The sequence below is a fragment of the Monopterus albus genome, unplaced genomic scaffold, assembly GCF_001952655.1.
Source record: "Monopterus albus unplaced genomic scaffold, M_albus_1.0 scaffold95.1, whole genome shotgun sequence".
NCBI lineage: Eukaryota > Metazoa > Chordata > Actinopteri > Synbranchiformes > Synbranchidae > Monopterus > Monopterus albus.
Genome location: NW_018127975.1, coordinates 228,270 through 245,759, shown reverse-complemented (window position 1 = coordinate 245,759; position 17,490 = coordinate 228,270). Strand labels below are relative to the sequence as shown.

General features: G+C 40.1%; 1 protein-coding gene and 1 long non-coding RNA gene across 5 annotated transcripts in view; one reads left to right on the top strand and one right to left on the bottom strand.

Moving 5' to 3' along the window:
- The window catches only part of LOC109965072 (uncharacterized), a 16,526-nt gene extending 12,646 nt beyond the window's left edge, over positions 1–3,880 (top strand). Inside the window, exon 3 of the long non-coding RNA XR_002275586.1 lies at positions 3,487–3,880. This is a non-coding gene — a long non-coding RNA (uncharacterized LOC109965072). The remainder of the gene's footprint in view (positions 1–3,486) is intronic.
- Positions 1–17,490, bottom strand: part of tspan4a (tetraspanin 4a) — a 120,247-nt gene that overhangs the window by 40,819 nt on the left and 61,938 nt on the right. For all 4 annotated transcript variants that reach the window (XM_020608806.1, XM_020608807.1, XM_020608804.1 and 1 more), the window contains one exon: positions 4,427–4,618. In XM_020608806.1, the coding sequence (XP_020464462.1) occupies positions 4,427–4,618 (192 nt within the window). The remainder of the gene's footprint in view (positions 1–4,426; positions 4,619–17,490) is intronic.

Below are 17,490 nucleotides of genomic sequence, written 5' to 3'. Positions count from 1 at the left end.
TACTGTAAACTCCCCCCGACGCCTTAACCTCTAGAGTCCTGAGCTTTGGAAACCCAAGCTGTGCGGTCCTCATATGAGGACGCAGGGACTCTAGAGGTTAATAAATGTAAATGCACTGTTTCACTGTTTAGCGCCAAAAAAATGAGCAGCAAAACCTTTAGTAAATACCCCCTTTACAGCTAAATGCTCTGTTTACCATCTGGTCACTTACTGCATCTGTCTGCTGTTTGGTGACTAGTGGGTAGTGCAAACAGCTACCTGGGGTTTGGACAGCGACGAGTGATCCAAAACACTGAAGCTGCACATTGGGTTGATATCCACTATAAAACCTCCATAAAGATCTGAAGGTTTGGGTGGTAATTCCCTTTTCCCCATTGCTTTAACATTGACATTTCATAAAGTGGTATTAAAAATGGTTTGAATAAAATAATTTGTGTATATGAAGTTAATGTGCACAGTGTATGTCCAGCGTTGTAGTACTCGAGTCCAGATTTTCAGGGCTTGTAACTTGGCTTGGACTGATGACTCAAACTTGAGCGTTGACTGCATTCAGACTTGGAAGTTGGAGACGAGGACTCAAACTTTTAAATTTTTTTTTAATTTTATTTATTTTTTTGTAACAGGCCATAATTTGGCCTATGATACTGATATTAAAACCTATTGAGCCACACTGTGCTGTATCGGCACACTTCTATCAAAGCGCACTCTGCCTTTCAATAAACGATTTTTTTTTTTTTTTATTCCACTACACTGCACAGCAATAGCAAGAAATATAAATTTTTAGCACCAAGACTACTTATTATATTCATTACCAGAAAACAATTTTAAACCAGTAAAACTGTACAGTATTTTTCTTGCCTGTGCTCTCTCTGTGCAAGCCTGTGATCCACAAATAGCGGTGTCACATGTAATAGTGTATATAATCATGGCAGTCTATCACAACGGAGATAAAAATCAGTAAAGCAGTCCTTTATGGCCTCTCAGTCACAGTCATGGTGGGCCAGTGTCTTGCAGGTTTTTCTTCCTCTGCAGTTTTTGTTGTAATGAACCACTGCTGGTCTGTATCAAACAGATGCCTTCTGGGTGAAATAAAAACCTGCAGGACACTGCTTCTTAAAGACCAGAATAGGGATAAATGTTTTCATGGCTGCAGCGTGTTTTACTGCAGTAGCGTTCAATAGTTCACAGCACAGTTCCAATTAGTATCTAGTATCGAGAGTTGGGATTTATTTACTCTACCTTTAAATACATGACATGTAAAGTAACTTTTACTGGCCACCAAATGCAGATTATGCACGTTATACAACACACTTTGGGGTTTGTGATGACTTGTGCTGACATCTTTGTTTAGCAGAGACTATCTTCTTCAGCAGGGCGTCAGGATGGGAAATAAAATCAAAGTCCAGGAAGAAGGACTGATTCTTGCGTGTTCATCCTGCTGTAATTTTCACACAGAGGAAAAGCTCCAGTGGCTCTTTGTGTGTTGACAGACTGGTACGACTGAAGCAGTCATGTCAGGTACACAGCAAATCAATACCTTTTGGGATGTTGCAGCCTTGCCTGTATATGGAGGGAGGTCTCTGAGGTGATAGCTGTGGAGATTTCATGCTGTGGGCTTAGTTATTTTCACAGGGTCTATATCTCAGACCCATGTCAAGCTGCTCAGCGTAAACAATCTGCTTCCATTTCCACCACACTGATTTCACCTTTCTGATGAATTTGTGGACAGACTACGTCACAGACCCATCATATCTCCACTGAGCCCTTTCACTTGTACTAGTATTGACTGCCCAAACTCACTGATGTGATGCACGACCTTAATTACCTAATGCCCTGATGAAAATTGAATTTTTGGAGACATTTGCTTTTTATAGTTGGCTCTTACTGTATTTCAACTTAAAAGGACAGGTATTGTATTTTGCTTTAAAATCTGATTTGATGTCATGACAGGTGCATTAGGCTCATGATTTCCTTTTCACACGCTTTTGAAAGACTTGGCTTTAAATCAAAAAGTGGAGGGCCTATGTGTTTACTGCCATTGCAGAGAAATAAATTTAGAGCATTGCTTTGGTCATCAGGTCTGCTTACATAACCAGAACATGTGAAAGGCATACACTGGGGCTACAGGTAATCCCAGTTCTTTTTTTTTTATGAAACAGACCTTGGAGACTTGCCGTTTCATCACAGTTCAAGATAGGTGGGAGAATTTGACTAAACTTTCAAATCCAAGTAAAGACACACGAGCTAAATTTAAACTGAAAAATCCATTTCACACTATGTGTGTGAAAAATTATTGTTCCTCTTTTAAATTCACCCATTTACGTGAGAGAATTTCATTTTCTGTACATCTGCGCCTTGGAGGGGCACCAGTAGTCGCCTTATTGTCTCTTCAGAAAATGAACAGGACTTTTATTTCCAAGACCATGGACACCTTACATCTTTTTAAATTCTGGCAGAAACAGTATTTTCATCACTCAAAGAGGATGATGAGTGAGAAAATAGGTTTTCACAAACTTTAAGGCCCCATTTGTGAGTAACTTTGTCCAAAGGCCGCAGCAATACCACAGACGAACATCAAGGCCAGAGCTGATGTACAGAAATGAGTGGCTGTGTCCTTATAGATGTTTGCATGAAGTTTTTCATGCTTAAATCTAAAAATGTCTTTGAAGACATCCAGATGACAGAATTGCAAAAGCAGAAAAAACTGCGCTACTAACTCTGTTTGGTGAACAAATTACAAGTTATGCAAAAGGAAATAATTTTACCACAGCCAAACACTTATTCCTCAAATATCTCACATCAGTGTTTCAATTCACTGTGTCCTTTACTAATTACCGCTGACATTTGAGGGGAGAAAAGTCTTTACTAACCTCCACAATGAACAGGCAGCTCTGTCACTCATTAAAGAAGGCATAATTCACCCAGTCTCATTAAACTGACACGGTGCAGGAACTGGTGTGGTCACTGTGGGGAAAATGTCATGGATCATGCTAATGATCGACCGTAAGACTCATTCCCATGGAGCTCATAACTGCTCACTCCTGCTATGGTGGTGTTCAACTGGGCTACATTATATTCAGAAGTGTTCCTAATATTCTGACACTATCATGCATGTAGCTGAAATACAAAAAAAAAATTCTAGTTTTATGAAATAACCCTATAAACCTTATTAAGAATCACATTGTTTATTTTGTGTAAAAATGGCATGCACAGTGCTTTCTTTAGCTAACTTTGGCTCCTCATTTACTCTCAGCCGGGGACATGGCCATGTTACCCCCACCCACCCACTGAGGTGAATCAGGCCAAGTACTCCACTGGAACCCAATCAGAGAAATAAATGCAGAATGCATCTTAGAAAATAAAACAAATTTGACCAATGTCAGCTATAAAGCACCAGAAAAATATTTGTTGTATTTAAGGCAACAATTTGTCATTTTCATTTTTCATTCATTAATACTGACAATCATCTCATTTTAACTCTGACAGGTGGCACCAAGGGTGGCCAATCAAATTCTGGAGGCGGCTGGCGCCACCCCCTTGGCTCTACTCATGACTGGAACCTGCTGTTACTTATGAAGAAGAAGTAGAAGACTAGAATAACATCTTGTTGGGTCCTTGGGATAAAGATTTGTTGTTGGGCTCCCACTGACCCCCACTATGTATGACAGTGTCTTTATTTCTCTTGACAACCAGAAACCAATTTAATTAGTTCACTGAAAGAAAATTTAATGGCAGCAATTCTGACAACTGCTTAACCGTTTAAATGATTATTAGGCAGTGTCAAAAATTCACTTGTTCCAGCTTCTCAAATGTGAATATTTGCTAATTATACAGGTGCATGAGAGTAATGTGTTGGTGTTGTTGACTGCTGTTCATACAAAACAGGCAGTTCAAATGTGTCCGTTTGGACATTTAATAGATTTTTAAAAATCAATTATTAAAGCACAATACTGTAACTGTCAGACATTAAAAATGACTGACTTATTTTTACGATATAATAATGCTACCTTACCTTTGCTTCATAATTACTTGACCCAAAATTAAAGTAATTTTATAAAACACAATTTTGCAACAAATGAGCTCAACAAAAACTAGTTCATATCTTATTTTGACACAAGACCAGGGCCACCAGATAGAGGACGGAGGGCATCAAATTTCTGAGAAATGTGTGATTAATCAAATTATCTGGAGAGAAATGATCTGAAGTAAACTTGGGACTTTTAGGGCACCTGGGGGTTTGGGCCCCCTGGACAGCTGCTAGCTTTGCCCAGTTAGTAATTCATTCTTGCCCAGAGAAGGGCTGTTTTCAAATATGATTTTACTTTTACTAAAGAGATTGAGATTATCATGTCAATAACATTGGTGAACACAGCATTTTGTTTAAAGTCAGTACAAACATCAAAAACCATCCTGACAGAAAACTCACCGTCAGCAGTAGCGGACGACTCTCTTTCACAGCTCCCACGCAGCCCAAACAGCCAATCACCATGATGATGGTCCCCACAGCAATGAGCAAGTTAGCAGCCGACAGGGAGGGAAGAGATGATGATAGGGTGGCAAAGTTTCCCTGGGTCACAGAGAGCCAGACCCCCACCCCCAGTATACCACATCCTCCCAACTGCAGAGGAAACACAAACGGGTGTAAAGTTGTCAGTGTGCTAACAACACGGTCATACTCATTCTCAGCAGTAACGCAAACATGGCAGTGCATAAAAATATGTGCTGACTTGTTGTGGGCTTCATTTTCCATTTTTTAAATTGCATGTTACCAAGGGAGAACACTGAAGAGCGGAATTGGCAGCAGCAGCTGCAGTCACAGACAGCCGGGGCCATTGATTTGATTTGATTTGATTTATTCTTTCGAGCATGTAAAAACAGTTGATATGACAACACACATAATTTTACACATAATCCAATATCAATTTGCTTATACCTAGTACATGCTTGAATGGAGTAGGAAGAAGTCAGACTTATCCAGTCCTACCCCATGACATCATCTTACCATCATTGGTTTGCAAGCAGTAAATGATTCACTTCTACACCACACAAGTAATATACTAAAGAATTATTACAGAGTGCTAACATTCATACACCACACCCACAATGTTCCATCTAGTTAATCGTTAATCCTGTTCTTGCATATATCTTGATTGACACATACCTTTATATTTATGTTTAAACTCATCAATTCTATTACTATTTTTTATGTCCGCACTTAAATTATTCCATAGTTTTACCTCACTTATGGAAATACAAAATCTTTTTTTGGTTGTACGTATAGCATGAATTTTATAATTTAACTGACCCCTTGTTCAGTTCTTCATCAGTAAAACTGAAAGTTGTTGAACATTTACAGATTTGTTTGCATTAATTCTTCTGCACTCTCCACTGTATTTAACCTCTGGGTTGTGAATACTGTACGGCCGGTTCACCAGCTGTGCTGACAGTGTAGGGATCAAAGTGCTGACTGAGGGAGACAAGCGTTGAATGTTTCCCCTTCACTATCTCTCTTGACTTTTGCTGCTGTTCACTGGGTGTTAAAGGATCTTTCTACTGATCACAGCACAGATCATTAGGTTGTTCACTGGCTTTGTTTCAGTGCAGTAATTTACTGGTTGTATGCAGACCTTGGTTACTGTTTAGTGCCCATTGCACTCAGTATAAACTATACTTTGCTTGTGACTATATTTAAAAATTCATTTCTCCATCATCAACAACAAATTAACTGGGATTACATCTTGGAATACTGTTCCACTATAATTCTGAGTTTTCCAGGTGATAGTGTCAAAGAGGAAGTATGAATTTCTTATTTAACAGACTGAAACCTCATATTAGACTCATTATCGCCTCCACTAAACATGTTGGGTTTTTAAAATATGCGAGAGGTTGCAGTCAGCTGGGGACATGTTTTGAAGAAGTCAGCTGCTCGGGGAGTAAATCTGCAGTCTTTGGAGTCCAAAGACAGTCTGGATCCTGTTTTTCTTTATTTTCTGTCCTTATGAACAGCAACGTTTGCCTTTAGAGGCATAAAGTGATAGTGTGGGTGAAGCTTAACACATTCATCATGCACATTAGTAAGAGTTTTCAGAAGTATCGGGGAACATCCGTCATTCACACAGTCTACAGCCATTTCCCAGAACTCTCAATGGCAATAAGATTTACGTGGCTAAATACACAATTATTGCCCCCCATCCCACACACAAACACTTTTCTTTCTATTTCCAGCTTTAACACAAGATCTTATTTAACGAGCTCTTGTGCTAGAAGTAGGGCAAGGCATAAATAAAAGGCTCTCTGTGGGGCTTCATTCACTGAGGCAGAACTCTTCACACTATCTTAACGTGGCTTGGACATTTCAGCAGCTTGCAAATTAAGGGTCTTTGGTCATTGTCACTCACAGGAGACCCTTATTTCACCCCAGAGTATAGAGTCTCCAATGTAGGGCTGCAGCGAGAAGGGGGGAGCATGACAAGGGAACAGTGGGAATAGACTGTGGTGAATGTTTTCAGCTTAGATTCATAAGCTCATCAGAGAAGAGGATATAACAATGTGCATAGAGTTTACACTCTTAGACAAGCAGGACGTGTTTGTTCATGCCAGTCCTGAAAGCTGAAAGAACTTGCCAACCACAAAATCATTCATATTCATTCATTATAAAGGTAGGGGCTTTTTAACCTGTACAGAACACAACATCCTTTATCGTTAGAAACTTGATTAATTTAGTTTTTCATATTTGCTGCTGCAGCCTTTCCATTAGTCAGCGATGGAGAAGTAAAAGTAGCAATACTACAGTGTAAAAATATTCAGTTACAAGTAAAAGTCCTGCAGCACAAACGTATTGGCATCAAAACATACCTAAAGTACTAAATGGCACAATTCACATTCCTCTATATCATATTATTAGATTATAGTTACTGATGCACATCACATTTAATGTTGCAACTGGTAAAGGGGAGGCTAGTTTTAACTAGCTTGCTCTATAGGAATTTAATTTGGATTAGATTAACTTGTGAATTTTCCGCCATAGATCAAAGAGGTCTTGTACTGCATTTTGTGTATTAATCTGGTTCTGAAACATAACTAGATAAGTAAAGGCAAAAAACAAATGTAGTGGAATAAAAAGTATAATATTTGCCTCTAAGATGTAGTGAATTCAAAGTATGAGTTAACCGAAAATGAAAATACTCAAAGTACAGATACCTCAAAATTGTACTTAAGGTACAGTACTTCAGTTACTTTCCACCACTGCCATTAGTACATTTGCAGTGCCATTTAGGTTAAAGTGTCTCTGGCAGTTATTCAGACATGAGATTGTGAAACTGCCATTACATTTGGTGCATGTCTGCAAAGAGCTACATGAAACCAGTTTAGCAAATGATTAATTTTATAAAAAAATTTATTTCCCGTTAATTGTTTGGTTTATAAACTGTCAAAAAATAATGAAAAAACATGACGTTATTTGCCGGAGTGATGAGCAATCTCTTCAAATTGCCTAGTGTTTCTGACAGTCCAAAATTAGAAGCTCTTCCTTTTATAGCGATGTGATATAGACAAAGGTAAGAAGTTGGCACCTTAGATGAAATCACCAGTTGTGTGAATGACAAATAATATCAATGCTATAATGTTAAGACTGACTTCTTGCAACATTTACTCAGCGGTTTCTCTAAAACCCTTCCATCTAGCAAATTTATTGGCAGTTTACTTCCACTCTGGTCCTTAAATCTTTACAGTAACACAGATTTGCAGTGTTTAAGTTGATGCAGCCATCTAGACTGCCTCCCTCTCTCACAGCGGGTTTGTGTATTTAAGGCAGACCTTCTGATAGCGGCGGCTGGTTAAGGCCCACAACTGGAACAGTTCTGTGGGTGAGAACATAGTTTTCTTCAGTAAATACCTATTAACTGAGCTGCCTTGAGAACACTGAAACAGAAGTCATGGTGATGAAAGGTTGTCTTTTTATAAAATATACATGTGCAGTAGACTGTACGTACTTGACTCCTGGGCTTGGGATGCATAAATCAGGTGGATGTTTTAATGACTGTGTTCCCAGTACATGAATACCACTGCTCTGATCTTGAAAGGCGTTATGAGTTTCATCCAGAGCATGGTCAGGAATATGTTAATATAACTGTTAGTATGGGTAAGATTATAAAACAAAAAATTTGAAAATTTTGGCACCAAGGATTGGTTAAAAGAAAGATTTTCATGCGTACGGCACCAAAGAATGTTGAGAATAATTGTTTCATGTATTATTAGGAGAGCAAATCTTGGTCTTTAATCTGCTCTCATAATTTTAGCCTGCTGATAAGGTCGCAAGATTTGAATATATCTTACACTTAAGGTCTGTAGTGCCTTTGTAATATAATTTACAGTATGAAAGGGGTGGGAAACCCTGGAGCAATGATAGATTGTTGCACTGGGCATGGGCTCAGTCTCCTGGTCAGGTCTGGAAATGAGATTTTTAATTCTGCTCCTACAGTGGACATTATACATACAGTAGCTCTGAGAATAGAATATTATGGTAAACTGAACAGTAAGTTGTGTCCAGGTCTCTACAAATGAGCTATATAAGATTTTTCATGAGCAATGCATTTTTACCTGTTCAGAATTTGAACACTAGAAGAAGAAAAAATAACTAGTACCCAGTACCTATTTAAGAATCCAGTAGAAACAGAGCATGTTTTCTGATCTCGTCCTCCTATCGACAGCACAGCATCATCTGTTAGTGCCTTCCCAAGCATTACACATCACAGATGGGAAAAGAATTCAGTTTTCTGACCTGATAAAGCTGTGATAAAGCTTTGATCAGGCTAAGATGCAAAGACAAGTAAAGTAGGATTAGAAAAACATTATGGTTCTACTGTACATCTGGCTTTCCAGCTGCTAGACACTCACTGTTCTCCACCAGCCACTTATTCACCATGGCCCTCTTTCTTCTGGTGCCGGGAAGTGTGTACCTCGCTGTGGTTTGCGTCATAAAACCAGTGGAGCTCAACCACACATTCTAGGTGCAGTTTGAGAACCAAAACAATGTGTTAAAACTGGCTAAAATCCTTGTAGAACTTGACTGAGTGATTTTCACCAAGTTCAGCACCGGGAGCAACACTTCCACTTTACATACCATCATTTGATTTGATTTAAAAATGTAATTTAATGGAACTTTAAACTGATTTGCCTGATGAGGCACAAAATTAAACTTTAATATTTTCATCTTTGAAAGGCCATAACAGCTACTCACAAGTTTAATTTTAATAAAACTTGCAGAGTTTTTATTAAACTTCTGAGACTGGCCCAAGGCAAGTTAATAGACCAGTCATTTCTGAGGGTTGACATGTTTCATTTAGTTAATGTTTTTTTCTGATATTTTTATTTGTGGCTACATCCAGCCCACATTTTTGGGTGCTGGTACTGTTCAAATTTTGAGAACAAGTTAGGGCTGCCAACATTTTTCTTGCTGCCATGGCTCCAGATTGTGGATGATGCATGCAAACTGCATGATAATATTTTTGTTATAGATGGAAAAATCCCACTGTAGGTACACACCACCTTGTAAAAAACCCAATGAATAGTTCATACAAAAAAAAGAAGTTGTCCAACAATTTTCACAGTTCTCATTACAAATGAACAAGAAAGGTCATTTAGCTGTTGAGGGTAGTTTTATATCAACATTTTTTGATCAACCACCTTTATTAAAGTTACATTTAAACAGGCTATGACTAAGATCATGGTCATCAGTAAGGGCACTGCAGTCGTGTTTTTTTTTTCCTTTGCAGATTAAAATAACCTAGGGCAAGTCATGTTATATAATCAATCAAACCTAACAAAAGTATATTTTGTTGACTGATTAAACTAGTGTTATCCTTAATATACAAAAATTTGACAACCTTTTGGCCAACAAAAAGCAAACACATTGTTCCTCAGAATCAGAATCAGCTTTATTGGCCAGGTGTGTCGGACACACGAGGAGTTTGACTCTGGTACATCGGCTCTCAATGTACATATCCCCATGCAAGGGGCAAGTAAACAGTAAACCAACATAAGGCTGTGTAATATAACAAAATAAGTAGTATTAACAAGCAACAAACAGTGCAAACAATGCAAAATAAGCAGTATAAACAGTAAACAATGCAGAGAGACAAAGGAATGCTCACTGAAATTAGACAATAGGAATAAAAGGAATAAAAACAGAGTACCTAAAACTAGAGACCTGTACGAATCTGTATAATCTGTACAAGGTATATTTACAGGTATTGCACTGAGGGTTATTGTCCAGTCATACTGTCGTGGGTTAAGTGTTCATCAGAGAGATGGCCTGGGGGAGAAACTGTCCCTGTGCCTGGTTGTCTTGGTGCACAGTGACGTGTAACGCCGTCCAGAGGGGAGGAGTTCAAACAGACTGTGTCCAGGGTGTGAGGGGTCAGCAGTGATCCTCTCCTCCCTCCTTTTGACCCGTGAGGTGTACAGGTCTTCCATGGAGGGCAGGCTCACACCAGTGACCTTTTCTGCAGTCCTGACTGTCCGCTGAAGTCTGTACTTGTCCTGTTTGGTTGCTGAGCCAAACCAGACAGTGATGGAGGTGCAGAGAACAGACTCGATGATTCCTCTGTAGAACTGTATCAGCAGCTCCTGGGGCAGGTCGAACTTCCTGAGCTGGCGCAGGAAGTACATTCTCTGCTGTGCCTTCTTGATGAAGTCCACTGTCATCTCGACTGTTTTGAGCGTGTTCAGCTCCAGGTTGTTGCGACTACACCACAGGACCAGCTGCTCAACCTCCCGTCTGTAGGCTGACTCGTCACCGTCTCGGATGAGACCAATGACCGTTGTATCATCAGCAAACTTTAGGAGCTTGACAGAGGGGTCCTTTGAGATGCAGTCATTGGTGTAGAGTGAAAACACCTGTGCTTATTGTCTGGGTGCTGGATGTGGTTTTCCCCAGCCTCACTTGTTGCTCCCTGTCTGTCAGAAAGCTAGTACTCCACTGACAGGTGGGGGCAGGCACAATGAGCTGGGTCAGTTTGGAGTAGAGGATGTCCGGGGTGATGGTGTTGAACGCTGAACTGAAGTCCACAAAGGGGGCCTGTGCATAGGTCCCTGGGGAGTCAAGGTGTTGCAGGATGTAATGCAGTGCCATGTTCACTGCATCGTCCAGGAGGGGACTTCACACAGCCTCAGTGGCCTGTTGAAAATAAGTGTGAAGATGGGGGCCAGCTGATGAACGCACACTTTCAGGCACGAGGGGGTCACACCATCTGGGCCTGGTGCCTTTCTGATCTTTTGTCTTTTAAAGGGGCCACACACATCCTTGGATGGTTTTCTATAGCCAGTGATGCTTTTCAGGCTCCCCCACACAGACGAGGGGTCGTTGGCTTTTCAGAGTAGCTCCCCTTTGCTGCTCTGATCTCCCTTGTCAGTGTGTTCCTGGCCTGGCTGTACAGAGTCCTGTCCCCACACCTGTAAGCCTCCTCTTTGGCATGACAAAGCTGCTTGAGTCTTGCTGTAAACCAGTGCTTGTTGTTGTATGTGCAGAAGGTCTTTTTGGGCACACACATATCCTCACAGAAACTGATACAAGATGTCAGTGTCAGTGAGTTCATCCAGGTCTGTAGCTGCAGTCTCAAATACACTCCAGTCTGTGCAGTTAAAGCAGGCCTGTAGCTCTGACTTAGCCTCCTCAGTCCAGCTCTTCACCCTTTTGACCACAGGCTTCGCAGCTTTAAGTTTCTGCCTGTAGGTTGGAATAAGATGGACCATACAGTGATCAGAGAGTCCGAGGGCTGCGCGGGGGACAGAGTGATAGGCGTCTTTTATTGTAGTGTAACAGTGGTCCAGTGTGACTTTGTCCATGGTAGGACAGGTGACGTGCTGTCTGTATTTTGGCAGTTCGTGGGTGAGATTTGCTTTGTTAAAGTCCCCTAGAACAAGGAGTGGAGAGCCGGGATGTTCTAGCTCCAGGCTAGTTATCTGTTCTGCCAGGAGTTGTAGTGCGCTAGCGTGGGCCTGCGGTGTTATGTACACACCCATTAGCATGAAACTGTTGAATTCACGGGGAGAGTAAAAGGGTTTGCAGTTGATAACAAGAGACTAGGTCTGTGGTACATGTCATGTGTAGCACTGTGACATCTGTGCACCAACCTTCATTTAAGTAGAAGCAGATTCCACCTCATCTCGTTTTCCCGGACAGCTCCTTTACACGATCCACTCTGCACACCTGGAAGCCCGGTACTTCTATTGTGCTGTCCGCGATCGAGTCAATGAACCAGATCTCCATGAAGCACAAAGGAGTCCAGAGCGTGCAAAGTTAGTTAGTCCTGTTGACGAGAAGAATTTCATCGATCTTGTTGACCAGGGAGCAAAGATTTGCCAGGTGGATAGATGGGAGTGAGGTCCGAGTTCCCCTCTGTCATAACCTCACCAAGGTGCCCATATGCTTTCCACGGTGGCGTTTTTTCCAGGTCCCATATGTTGCCGCCGCACCTCCGATCAGTGTCCATACAGCTTTCTTCATTCATGAAAATCGGAGTAAGGTAGTTCGGTGTGAGTTCTGCGATATTTAACAGTTCTCAAAAATTATTGTCTTAGAAGTGCAGAAAAACTAGTAAAATATGAAAAATCCAAATATTTAAAAAACACTTGCTAGTGTTATCCAGCCATGCAGATAAATTTAGTTATATTTGCTGAGTTTTTGAAATGCCTGCTGGACCAATGAGCCTTGTGCTACCAACCAAATTCAATGGCTGCAAAAGGAATTTAATTTGTGGCTCTCACAGCACAAAAAAAATTACATTAGAAAATCTCAACAGCAGCAAATCTTTTCAGAAGTAATATCCCACATCGAGGTTTGTGAATTATCCTGAGTAAACTGGATGTTATTGAGTCCCCAGACAAATGTCAAAAAGAGCATTTTTTATATCTGCGATGTCTCTGCTACAGCAGGAACTGCATATAGGCTTTCATATAGAAATTTATCTCAGGCAGCATTGTGAGGGTGGCAAATCATTTATTTTAGTTTGCTTAGGAAGCAGGGAGGGAGCGGATGACATTCTGTTTGCACCAGCAGTGTGGATGGTGCATCTGTTTATTGATTAGTTTTTTTCTTTTCATCAGCCTTGAACACTATCTAACCATCCCTGTTAGCTGAAAAGGTCTTTAGCTCATCTCGAGTAAAATAAACATGTCTTCAGTAATAATCCTCACATCCACAGGCTGTTCTGAGGGCTTTATGCTCCCCTTCCACTTTTATTATATACTTCTCAGACTTCTGTGATGGGGCGTCCCGATAGCAGAATGGTTACGGTGCGGTGCACAGTGTGTGCGTGATGTCGGTGGTTTGAGTCTGGCTGCTGACCTTCGTCGCAGGTCTCCTTCTCTGTCTCCCCTATTTCCTGTCTGTCTCTTCATGGCCCCATGAAAATTGTGTGTGTATGTATACATATATATATAGCCTTGTTGTTTTTCGTGACAAATTTTCTCTGAAACTTGTCTCAAAAACCAAGGACAGAGTTATTTACAGCACCATGATCAATACAGCTGGTGAGCAGCTGCACCTGTAAATGTCTGTGTACAGTGGCTTTATTGACAAACTAACATTTGAAGCAGACTGTAATTAAAGTAAATCTGTAAGACCTATAATCTTTGCAGTAAAATAGTTTTATTTGTTCAAGGTTTCACTCTGATGTCCTGATTTTGGTCAATAAAAACACATTGGAGAGGATTTTGTACAGATCATTGGAGCTGGGCTCAGCTGGCTGAAATCTTTGAAAGTCATTTGCTCAGCAAGGCAAAGGCCACCTTCGATGGTCATGGTCACCCCCTAGTAGACAAGTGTAAAATGTTGCTCTGTGAGAGCTGCTTCAGCAACACAAAGAAGAAACTTGAATTTTACAACCTCTGAGCATTTACTGTAATAGTTTTAGCATTTCTTAGTATTTGTAGTGTCTCTAACATTCATCTTTATATTTGGCCATGTAATTAACACTTGTGTTACATATGATATGGAACAACATCTGGGGAAAAAAACTCTGAGCCTAATGAGTGCTCAAAACTCTTCTTCTGAATCCAAACAGAAAAATTTAATTCAGACAGTATGCCCCAAATCATTCATGTTTTTCATAAAACACTGTTTTTAGTAAGTCATTGTATAAACACCTTAAGCTGTTTTCTGCCAACTGGGAATTTAAAGATTCGAAACCTCCTGCCTCTTGTTGCTATGGGGAGCTCAAAGACCAAACTTCCCTCCAGCACCTTCTGCACTGGCTTTTGTCAGAGCTACAGTGCAGAGAGATGCTTCAACACGAACTCAAAGCAATGTAGCTAGCAGCACGTTAGATAGATGTCACCAGCAGAATATACAGCTAATTAATACAGCTGTTAATTAAATTATGACAACCCAGCATCTTTAAGTCAACGTGGCTGAACATATGTTACCCAAATCTGGTAATGGAAAAACTTGCATATTTTGTCAGAGAGAATAATTTGCTTCTTAAATCGGTGAGAGCTTTCCAACGATTTGCTAAGACAAATTAATTAATTGAACCTAATTAAAATCTACTGTCTAGCCATCCATTTTTCATTTGAATGCATTTATAGCCACACACATTTTCCTCCACATTGTTTTTCACTGCTTGTCTGAAAGTCTTTGTCAAGATGAAAAGGGGAATTCCACAGGGTGTTCTTCATGACTCAGGGGAGCAAGGTCTCACATGACTGAGCCCGACATCAAAGAGTCAATAACGGAGCAATGAAATGCATTCATGTCACCCTGATCTGGATTTTAACAGCAGGTAGACTATTATGCTCCCATCATAGATGTGAAAGGCTTAAACAGAATACATGATACATTTTAATAGGAAGTATTACCAAGGTTTATTCTCAACATTTACACAAGGGAAGAGACTGAACTTCACAAGGACACTTAAATTTTGCTCTACTTCCACAGTACAATGATGACTGTTGTGTAGTGAAGCTTCACTGAGATTCACATAAACCTGTTATGATCTTGTTGTCAGTATTGTCACTCTGCAGACACTGAAGTACAACCAATAGTAAATCATCTGAATGTTTGAGAAGACAACAGAATGCCTGGTGAAATGTATTAACTAAGATTTGACAAAATAAAGTACAATGGGACATAATGCAAACTACAGACTTTCCTGTACAGTATATCATATACTGTATGTCACAATTTCTGTATGTATTTAGATTAGCAAAGCACTTTTTGGACACAAAAAATCTCATTCCACAACTTTCCTATTTGGTTTTCTTTGACTTATAATTGACTTACTAGACTTGTGCACCCAGCAGCAAAGACTGGAGCCACAGAAAATCTAAAATCTCCTGTATGACATTTGTATCAGTGTGGAAAAAATGTTCTCCCAACCTTGGGGAACCTGCAGTTCCTCAGGAGTGGGTTATGCTGTTGTTTTTTGTTTCAATATACCCTTTAGTGGCTGGAAAAAAATGAGGCAGAGTAGCTTTAACTTTTAACCTTGCTGCAGTGATGTAGATGTGTACTCTAAGGTGCGATCAGTCGACCATAACATCACATCTGTGTGTGTTAATGGGCATAATAACACACTTTAACTACAACTTGTGCAGTGATACACTGATTTGTACATTGTTGTTGCACCTTGTTTCCACATTGCACTGACATCCCTGCCTGCTGATCTTTTCCAGTATGTGGTCGCCCCTTCTCAGTAAACTGCTCTAACACGTTTCTTACTCTGCCTGTTGGTTTGTTGCAGGTCACAGCTATGGTTAATCCACTCTAAGGTAAATATGCATGTTTATAAATGTATCAATTTTGATTTCACATCACACTCATGTTTAAAGGTGCTAAATGGCACAAGTCTTTCTGCTTTACACATGAAAATAAGGACCCTGTTATTCTCATGGCTCCTAAGTGTTGCACTGTCACTGTGGTTTTACGTCATGCCGGTTTGTGCTGCATATTCCTCTGATAGTGTGTAAGTTTTACTAACCCATCCCTGCCCCTAACTCTCTTCCACTTTTATTTACAGAACCACTGCACAAGATGCACAGGCATTAGTTTGTGAGATAAAATCTAATGAAAGCCAAGAGGATGTGGCTCTATGGTAATGTTACACTGATGCAACAAACTCCTGTTAAGTGGATCTAAAACACAGCACAGAATATTAGATTTGATAAAAAGTTGTATCACAATTAATTATTAAATTATAATCATCAATTACATCAAAAACCTAAAGAAAAACAATCATATTTACTGAAAAAAATCCTAAAGAAGTAGCATTTTCATTTTTTTCAAAAAGAAGTCTTCAGAGGTCTTAAAGTCTTACATTTGTTTTATTTACAAGCATCTTACATATGCTTGCAGGCTGCCAGAAGCAGTAATGTAAGTTATAAAAAGCTTTACAAGTCATTACCTCTGTCAAGAGCAGGGGTTATGTTTTGCTGGCATTTGTTGATTTGTTTGTAAACAGCATAATTCAAAAGGTAATCAATGGATTTTGATTAAATGTTTTGCAGAGGTGGGGTGTGGCCCACAAAACAATTGATTAGATTTTGGTGCTGATCCATGTCATAATTTGGATATAGGAATATTTTAAAGAATTCTAACCATTGTGAATGCTGGAAAGGCTGTTGACTGTATGTGAGCCCCCTTGTGGCCAAAGTGCACAGCTGCGCTGTTGAGTAGTCCAAGCACATAAGACAAATCCCTGGGTTAGTGACAGCTGACCATTCATTGTCAGTGGAAACTGAGTACTGTCACTCCCATACACCCTGCTGTGTGAGACAGGGACTGAGGGAGCCCAGTTACGCAACAGGCCACAGCTGGGGAAAGGTCTACTCTTATGCAGCAACAGCTGGGCGAGAACCTGATGGCAGAGATTTAGAGCCAGGCTCAAAGCTGTTATTATTTTCATCTGCAGGACTGGTATTATGCCATTTTTATTAGGTTTTGACATTTTCTTGGTTAACAAAATAACCACTTATATTGATCATATGTGGTCAGTCTATCCAAGCAATGCCAAGTTAAAATTTGTTCTGATGTTTTTGGTGATGTGAGCGCTTGCTATTTGCCCAAGCTAGCTCCATTAGCAGCCAGCTGCATCTCTTTCAGAGCACAGCAGTCTGTCAGTGAGGATGCTGGTGTTCCAGTTGCAATTTATAGCATTGTTTCCACTGTCTGAGCCTAACCAGCAGGAAACCCTGTGCTTCCCTTTACTAAGGGGATTGTTGTATAGCCTACTGTACACTGTTTGCAAGAACAGTGCTAAATAATTTGGCGAGTATGGGGGTGAATCAGGAATTAAACTGCATCCTTGCATGTTTAATAATATTATTAGACTGTAATGCAGAATTACTGTGAAGTTTCTGTAAAGATGTTTGTTCCTAATTTATTTTTCAGAGGGACATTGTGAAATAATGTTTGTCAAGCTCTGCTGTATTTATGATGTGCATTTTAGATGTTATAAAAGTTCCCCATTGTGTGTGTGATGAAATTTCAGCAGG